This window comes from Lytechinus variegatus, chromosome 18, assembly GCF_018143015.1.
Source record: "Lytechinus variegatus isolate NC3 chromosome 18, Lvar_3.0, whole genome shotgun sequence".
Taxonomy (NCBI): domain Eukaryota; kingdom Metazoa; phylum Echinodermata; class Echinoidea; order Temnopleuroida; family Toxopneustidae; genus Lytechinus; species Lytechinus variegatus.
Genome location: NC_054757.1, coordinates 14,652,765 through 14,661,909, shown reverse-complemented (window position 1 = coordinate 14,661,909; position 9,145 = coordinate 14,652,765). Strand labels below are relative to the sequence as shown.

Sequence of the window (9,145 nt, the reverse complement as noted above, 5' to 3'; positions counted from 1 at the left end):
ATAGCCAATGTAACCCCAATTTTAAAAAAAGATGACCAACATGAAATCACTAATTACCGTCCTATTTCCATTCTCCCTAGTATATCCAAAATTTTAGAAAAAATTGTTTATAATAGATTATATAATTTTCTAAACTTCCATAAGATATTAAATCCAAACCAGTATGGTTTTAGAAAAAATCATTCTACGAATCTAGCCCTGGTTCAGATATAAGATAAAATAACAGAAGCCATGGCCAAAAAAGAACACATTATTGGTATTTTCTTAGACCTTATAGTAAAGCGTTCGACACTTTTAATCATGATATATTGTTTTCGAAATTGATATTCCTTTGGTGTTCGGGGCTCAGCGCTCGTATGGTTTAAAAGTTATTTAAGCAACCGAAAACAGTATGTGACTTTTAATGGTATTAATACACGGTCTTTTCTAATCAAATGTGTTGTCCCCCAGGAATCTATCCTGGTTCCACTTCTGTTTTTATTATACGTCAATGACATAATCAATACATCATCACTGTTATCTTTTGTCCTATTTGCAGATGACACTAACATATTTTATTGTCATAAGAGCCTTAATTCTCTAGAAAATATCTTGAATGCCAAATTAATAAAAAATTCGAAATGGTTCAAATGCAATAAACTTTCTCTCAATATTCAGAAAACCCATTTTATACATTTCAAGCATAACCATGTGAATAATAATCCAATTAATATTAACATTGACAACAATACAATTGAAGAAAAGAAGAGTTCGAAATTCCTGGGTGTCATTATTGACGAGAATTTCACTTCGAATAATCACATAAATAATGTTACACTATGTATTTCTCGAGGCGTGGGAATTATTAATAAGTTAAAGTTTATGTTATCACGAGTAACTCTGTTTTTACTATACAATACACTAATACTTCCTTACATAACATATTGTATTGTTTGGGCCAATTGTGGAACTACCAAACTCAACCCTATTCTCACCTTACAAAAGCGGGCTCTTCGTATCTGTACAGGATCGTCTTATTTTTTCTCATTCTGATCCACTATTCTGTAAGCTCAAAACATTGAAGGTTTCTGATTTGAATGTCATGCAAGTTGCAGTTTTTATGTTCAAATACAAACACAACCAACTTCCCTCCTCATTTCAATCTAAACAGTACAATTCACACATACCCTACCCGTATTTCCGGAAATTTTCACCTAACAAACCCAAAGTTATTAATAACTCATAAATCAATTAGACACCATGGCCCTGACTTATGGAACAATTTACCCGCAACTACAAAAATGTGTTCCTCACTTTTTTCCTTTAAAGCCACTATGAAGCGCAACCTATTATCATTGTATTCAAATCCGCCACATTGACTATATTTGTGCTTTTTTTAATGATGAATTTTGACCCCTCCTTCTCTAATGTACTTGCACTGCACTTGCACTACACTTGCACTTACACTACACCCTCATGACCTCTTGTTAAAAATGTGTAAGTTTTTACATGTCGCTTTTTTTTACCTTGAGGCCGTCGTCAACATTAAGCAGGTCGCTCATGACGACGGTCTCTTGCGTTCTGAAATTCAGTTAAATAATATTTTTCATATACTTTTTTATATTCAGAAAGAGATTGTAAAGGATACGTGTGTCTTAAATGTATATAAATTTAAAATCTATGTAATAATTGATTATGTTGTATTATGTTGAACATGTGGGACGCAAAAATAAATTTCAAGCAAACAAAGCAAACAAACATGCATCATTCAAATCGACATTCTTTATATTATGAAAAACCATGTAGTTACATTTCTTGACATTTAAAGATAATTTGTTCGCTTTAAAACCATTCACATACATATTTATTCAATATTTGCATTTACAATATCACAAAGGGAGTTCAAGTTTGAATTGCTATGAAATATATTTGTATCATCGGCATATAGTATAAAGGATAGCTTTATAGTTTATTCCATAGGAATAGCCGAGCATACACAAAATACCGACCCCATGAGTTATGAGATTGTGTTCGAGCGAGTAAAGATGGTCTGGCAGACTAAAGGTTCAAATTGGGATCGTATGGATTTATCAAGCTACACTTAATTGTCATGATTATTTACACAATGTGCTTTAATCGAACAAATTCTCATATCTACGTTTTTTACAACAGAAAATGGAATATACACACCGTTCACAACAATCACATAGAATACAGTAGTAACAATCAGAAAGTCTGTTAGACATAACGCGTACGCTTTCTGTCAAACTCATTTCTGCGCAGAGAAATCTCCGAAGTTCTTCAAGCTGCTCATGGGTCAGTTGTACTGGATCATGTGACAGCTGACCTCCAATCAGAACAAGCGATGCACACTGGAATGTTGTAGGCTGGGTTTGGCGAAAGCGAGACATTCTAGAATGAACTTTGTCCGGTGAAAGGTCCTTTTCGAAATAGTCATGGACGATGACTCCCACTTTACTCTTTCCTGAATAAGATGAATATTTTTTATGATTATCTAAGATATTTTAGGTGCTCAAAAACCGAAGATAAATACAGTCGTTGAATGAGACCCTAAAAAAATGAATATAATTGTCAAGCATTGAGAGAACGAAGCACTTGAACAATTGATTGTCAGCGTTTTGGTGAACATCTCTTTCTAAGTTTCGTTTCTTTTCTTGTTTTATTAAACCAATCATTACACGTCGAAGCATTGACAATATTGATCGTCCATCAAAGAGTCAATATTTTCTTCCGCATGGTATCTTAATTTGATATAAAAAAAATTGTAACAGTTTTTCTCAGCCAATTGTCAGATCCGACAATTCTGTCGGACGATAAAATTAATGTTGACGAACCGCGCTCCAGATCATGGAAGCGAGTGGGCTTGAGGTCCCTCCATGTTCCGCGTTTTGGAACCAGAATCCCTTAAAAATCAAATAAAAATAAAGATCAAATGAATCCTCTTTGTCCACCCATATTTTCCCGATCGGCCACTCAAAGTTGATTTTTGTTTGTTTCTTTGAAGGGGCTGTCTCAGTGGCATAATAGAAATTCCGAGGGGGCTTGATACGGCATATCGCGTAAAATTAATAAGAAGTAGCGAGCGAGCGAAGTGAGCGAGGAAAAATGTTTATATTTTAATTACAAAAATCAAAGTTTGTGATAGATTTTTACATAACATCTGAAAAATTATAGGCTAATATTTCACACTTATCCATTTCCATTTCTCTCCTTTTCTTGGTTGTGAAAAATTGGTGGGGGGGGGGGGGCAAAACGCTGATGTCCTAACAGTCATTTCTTAGCTTTATTCTTATAAAACAAAATGAAAATGTAATGATATCATAGGCCCTATTCGAATAGTGCGAGTGTGAGCAGAAATTTTTAATATAGGTTCTGACGTGATCGAAAAGGGACCTGTTAAGGACGATTTGAAGTTAGCCATTAAGACGATACATATTTCAACTTTTAGATAATGCGAGCGTGGATCACTAAAAAGCTAAAATTATTTTGACATTCCGAATTAAAAAATTGACATTCATAGCACTTTCTGAAATAAACGATGTAGGTAAAAAAAAAAAATAATTGATGCTAGCGCGAAGCACGAGCGGAAAAAACGAGATTTCAAACCTAAAAATGGGACACTCTATTCATGCTTTGTAAATCATGAAAAAAGGAAGTTCCTACATTATTAATGCGAGCGCAAACTGGATCATTTTAGCACGTTTTGAATAAAGATCAAGCTGCGTATCTCAACAGAAATGTGTGTGCGTGTTTTAGAGTTACACAGAATCTGGGCATTTTTAATTTATTTCATTTTTATCATGAAAATCAATAATGCGAGCCCGAAGCGCGAGCTGAAAATATTTGATATTCCGGTACGAAAAGGGTGAATTTATTTAAGCACTTTCTAAAGCGCTGTGTAGGGAAAATGTAAAGTGTATGTGGATAGCACTTAAATGATGCGAGTGTGAAGCGCGAGCTGATATTTTTATTATTTTGACATAGGACATTCTAGGCCAAAGGACATTTTGTCATCATATGAAAATGATGACTTTCTTCCTATTCCTCTTCCTATATGAATCGATATGAAACGATATGAAACTTGTCGATATTCCTTTCTGAAAAAGGGACAATTTAGTTAGTTAGGAATTCATGAAAATTCTATTATTATATTTTTAATGTAATAAGCCTAATGGGTGAGTGAGATTTGTTGACATTTGAAACCTGAAAACTGGATATTTTAAGCACTTTGTAATCATGAATAGGATTTATGAGTTGATATATTTGTAACTATTAATGCGAGCGCAAATCGCGAAACGAAATTTTTGATAAATTGTCATAAAAGGGGGATTTTAAGTAGTTTGTTATAGAATTGATATCTCAGAATCTTATGGAATAAAGAAAGACAATATAATTATGTAGGCCTACATGGCAAATCAAATAAACCAAGCGCACGGCGCAAGAAGATGCATTTAATGTTCACACCATAAATTGGACATTTTACTGAGCACTTAAAAAGATCAATTTGTAAATCAAACAAAATAAAAGCTCGATAACCGAGCTGAAATATGTTTTGTATATCCACTTCAAAACTTGATATTTTGAGCTACATATCAGCCTATTGAGCAAGATATGTATCTCATCGAACAGGCTATGCGAGTGCGAAGCGCGAGCCAAAATTTAATAAAAAGACATGAAATATAGATTTTCAAATCGTTTTCCAAGTCTTCCCCTGACCTTATTTTATTCACTTTTCTCTTATTTTTCCTCTTCTATTTTTCTCCTTTATTTCCCCTTCTTTTTCTTTTTTTTCTTCCTTTCCCCCTTTTTTCTTTTTTTTTGCTCCGCCAATAGGTGGGGGGAGGGCGGCCCCCCTGGATCCGCCTATGCACTGGGTCGTAATAAGACAAATATCTTTGGAATCTGCTGCGTAATAAAAGTTTACTTCGATTTTATCGGAACCCACGTCTGAACATGAATTCTAAACAAAATTACGTACCCAAATGTTTCATGGCTCTGTAAAGGAAACTGTCATAAAGTGCACCTGTGACATCGGTTATCGGGTATCTTCTGTTTTTTATGGAGTGGCAGAGTAGAAGGACATCGACCCTTCTCAAGTCAAACTCGTCCATTTCATTGATATTGTACGGCAGTGATTCGAAGTTCACACTTTCCACGACATCCGTCATATTTTGTTCGATATAATGAATAAGACCAGATACTGCTTGCGAATAGCCTTGACAACATACGGTGACGTTCACATTATTTCTTACAGAGTCACTGAGAGTTGAATCAGACTCCACTAGGGGTGACTGAAATGAAATAAAAGAGAAAATCACAGCGAGGGAGATCCATCAAATTCGGCGCCAAGAATTTTTAGGCTTTAATTATTCGAACCTCCTCTCTTTACCATTATTACATCGGATTCCTATATGCTGTTAAAGTCAATCCACTCTACATGATTCACATGTATGTGCGTATAAATGTGAAATATATCTATTTAAAAATGGGGTGGGGGTAAATTAAAAATATGGAGACAGAAGTGAATGACAGTTATGCATACGTTGTCCGCTTAATGTCGGATACTAATCCTGACTGTTCTGGCCAATGATTTGACAATTCATAGTGTCAGCTTGGTACTGCTCTGATTATCAGGTTCAGCAAGAACTGCCGCCTCCAGCTACAAACTAGGGTAAAGGGCGAAATTATACCTACCCTGCGAAACATTCTCGTACATTTCCCTTGCACTTTTAGTCAATTGAAATAAAACAGATACATTCAAGCATTTTGTAACAATTTTACCACCCAAGTTGAAATTTGAATAATTAGTCATCGCAAACTTTACCCTTTTTGTGCCGGCTGGATCTCGGGACATCACTGAATCTGAACAAAAGTTTATATCAGACATCTCCAGCATTTTTCACTATGGTTTTATCATATAAAGTGGATTTTCATTTCATTTTCCATTTAATACTTGTTTCTCCACACTTTTCCCAAGCTTGACAATGATTAACAAAACGAAAATAAAGCCTAAGCCATTTCATGTAAATCACAGCTCAGTGGAAAGCAAATATCGTCACGATGGCCTTGGTGTGTGGGGAGTGGGGTGGGGTGCAATGCACCCTTCGAAGTGTTCTGGCAAGGAAACAAGTTAAAAAGGGTAAAAGATTATCTTCAAATCAATTTTACTAGCTAAATTCCACGTGTTATCCATGATTAAGGTCTACTTTTATTCGCATAACTATTTCAAAGTTCTGCGCAAACCATTTTTCACTAACCCTTCAAAAGTAAGTGGTGCTCACTCAAGCGGAAATATTTTTCGACAGTAATATCGTCATTTTCTTAAATGGATCTGTACCAATGTTAAAATGTGGAAATATCTTCAGGATATTACAAATGGGCGATTCCATACGTGTCGTACGGGACATTTCGACAACAACATCTAATCTTTTGGCTGATTGCTTGAGCAATAACAATTTATGGTTTGTCAAAAATAAAGTTATAGCGGGTAGTCATGCGAAAAACTGGTTACCTACACAAATTGTTTGATTATGGGTGAATTACAGGTGAAAATGTGTGTCATACGGGACTCAGAAATGTCCCGTACGACACGCAACATTTTAGCCTCTAATTCACCCATGGACAGCATATTTTTGTTGGTTGTCATTTTTTACACACGACCCAGTAGAACTTTATTATTACCACAAAATACAATGAGGTTCCTCGCTTGTTTGGATAGTAGGTTGAAAAATGTTGTGAAAATGGCTGATTTTTCTAGCATGGAATCGCCCAAATGTATATTTTACAGGATTGTTTTTAAGTGTAAACTTTTTTTTGATACGCACTGTCATGACTGTAGTCTCGCTCTGCTAATGCAGGCGAAACAAAGCAGTTTTAGTTCATGTATAAACAGAATGTGGAAATGAAAGCTTTACCATTAGCGTATACTATGTGTAATTTACAATTTAATTCTGATAATAAAAACAGAGCGAGGGAACATAGTAAAACAGAGTAATGAGGATAAAGAATTAGACCTACTTGTACGGAAGAAGAAGCCATGTCCCCAGCGTCCTTTTGGCAACAAAGTGATCTCTTCAGATGAAATCTTCAAACTAGATCCTGATCACATGATCGCAGATAACATTGATACATAACCGAATCGAAATGACGAGCCAAGTGTACACTGGATTTGTCATACGAATGCGTACGTCGAACGTTTAGGACTCGAATCAAAGGTCAATGATGGAGGAAATGTGTATTATTATTTGACATATCAGCTTGCGCTGCGGAGGGGTTGATGACTTTTCAAATTCGAGAAAATATAAAGGCCCTATGGAAGCAACTACAGAATTTGCATATCAAAACTGAAAGTGAATAAACCTCATTCGCATTATAAAAACGAAAGGTTTATTTTTTTCACTATATACATATATCATCCAGAAGTTATAAGCGAAAACAAAAAATATTGAATGAACAATCAAATGAAACACATGATAAAAGATATCAATGAATTAAAGTTTTACTATAAACATGATATATGAAATTCTTTATCAAGTTATTTTAATGCCTGTTCATAAAATACACATAGCATTATACGAAATCATTATAATCTGGGAATAGATCGGAGTCTACAACGAATCGACACCACCATAACGACTTTTAGATGCGGGTATTATACTTAAATGAATGTCCGTATAAAACTGGGAGAATGTCTAATTTACATATCATACAATAAAAAGGTTAAAGTATCATCTTCCTTTAAAGTTTGCATTATCGAGGGTATGGAAAGGCTTACTAGAAATAAACAATAATACATAATAAAATGACAGGAATGTATGAAAAGTATAATGGAAATATTTACAAATGTCAAAATGAGTAACTTGTTTCAACAAAAGACGTAACTTTTTTAGTAGATTGCGACTCATGACTCTGCTATTAAGTTGTTATACAAAATGCTTCCACAATTCCGATGTATATCTCGTCTCGTACAGATCCGCAACGGGTTAACCAATATACGTACAATATAAGTTTCAGATCAGTGTGCGTGATTAATATTTATTTATTTTGCTTTAGTTATTTTGTACTGCATGGTTAGCCTGTTCACTTTTGAAAAAAAAACTGTTTTACAAAAGCGCCCTGTAGTTTAAACAAACATCATTCAACATGAACATACAAAGTAAAGGTTTTTCTTTTACATTCTGTCCTTGCGTGCACACTTATCATACTGGGCAACATACTGTCCAGTGTGTTGGGTAATAAATGTTGGTAAAAATAGGTTCATGGTTAAAGGAAAAGTAGTAGTTATAGTATAGAGCTCATACCTACTTGACCTTTGACCCGGTCATGACCTCTGACCAAATGACCTCTGACCCGGTCATGACCTTTGATGACGCAACGGTGGTGAAATACCGATGATGCAATAAGGGTAATTCCCTGGGATGACATCATGGTGGTTGCATAACTGTGGCGTAACACCATTTCATGGTGACGTCATGGCTGACCGGAAGTCTGGGTCAGGCCGTCGGGCCATGTGGTCAAAGGCTGACCGTGCTAAAAGGTCACGGCTGACCGGGCTAAAGGTCATGTGGTCAAAGGGCATGGCTGGTCAAAGGTCATGACCGGCTCAAAGGTCATGACCGGGTCAGAAGTCATTTGGTCAAAGGTCATGACCGGGTCAAAGGTCAAGTAGGTATGAGCTCTATACTATAACTACTAAAAGTCCTCCCCAATCATTAATTTCCCTCTTTATAACATAAATAAGGATGAAATTCGGGCATGTCGGGGGTCAAATGTTTACTACCAGTGGATACGATATTATCTGACAATCCATATCTGACCAGAAAAAAGTCCCTCGACCGGATTTTTAAAAAAAAAACGGAATTCATAAAGGAATCTCCTGAGGGATCAAATTCATCACCTGAAATAGTATAATAGCCTTTACCCTTCCGCCAGTCAAAATATAGTTCCAAAGTTGGTGATATTTCATCCCGATCCGGGGAAAAGAACTTCAGTAATAACCAAAAATAGAACCAGTATTACATCGACAATCATATTCACACACTTTGTCAATCAGCCGTATTAAAAAAAGATGAGAATGGGTTGGCTGAAATTAATATCTGTTGCCTTCCCGATGTTAATAGGCCCGTGCGACCTCCAAAGTGTCATC

The 9,145-nt window shown here is 35.6% G+C and overlaps 1 protein-coding gene across 1 annotated transcript; it reads right to left on the bottom strand.

Moving 5' to 3' along the window:
* Positions 1-1,658: 1,658 nt before the first annotated feature.
* On the bottom strand, positions 1,659-7,955 carry LOC121405610. Its single transcript, XM_041596541.1, has 3 exons — positions 7,018-7,955; positions 4,979-5,291; positions 1,659-2,464 (listed from the first exon to the last, which is right to left on the bottom strand). Exons 1-3 carry the CDS (start codon positions 7,036-7,038, stop codon positions 2,112-2,114), a joined length of 687 nt encoding a protein of 228 aa, XP_041452475.1. The 5' UTR covers positions 7,039-7,955; the 3' UTR covers positions 1,659-2,111.
* Between the last annotated feature and the right edge of the window lie 1,190 nt (positions 7,956-9,145).

Bases quoted from the DNA above. Each gene is read 5' to 3' on its own strand.
- LOC121405610 (XM_041596541.1), bottom strand. From the start codon at position 7,038: ATGGCTTCTTCTTCCGTACAA. The intron at 5,292-7,017 runs GTAGGTCTAATT...ATTTCATTTCAG, and splicing joins TGGCTTCTTCTTCCGTACAA to TCACCCCTAGTGGAGTCTGA. The intron at 2,465-4,978 runs GTACGTAATTTT...CATCTTATTCAG, and splicing joins CAGAGCCATGAAACATTTGG to GAAAGAGTAAAGTGGGAGTC.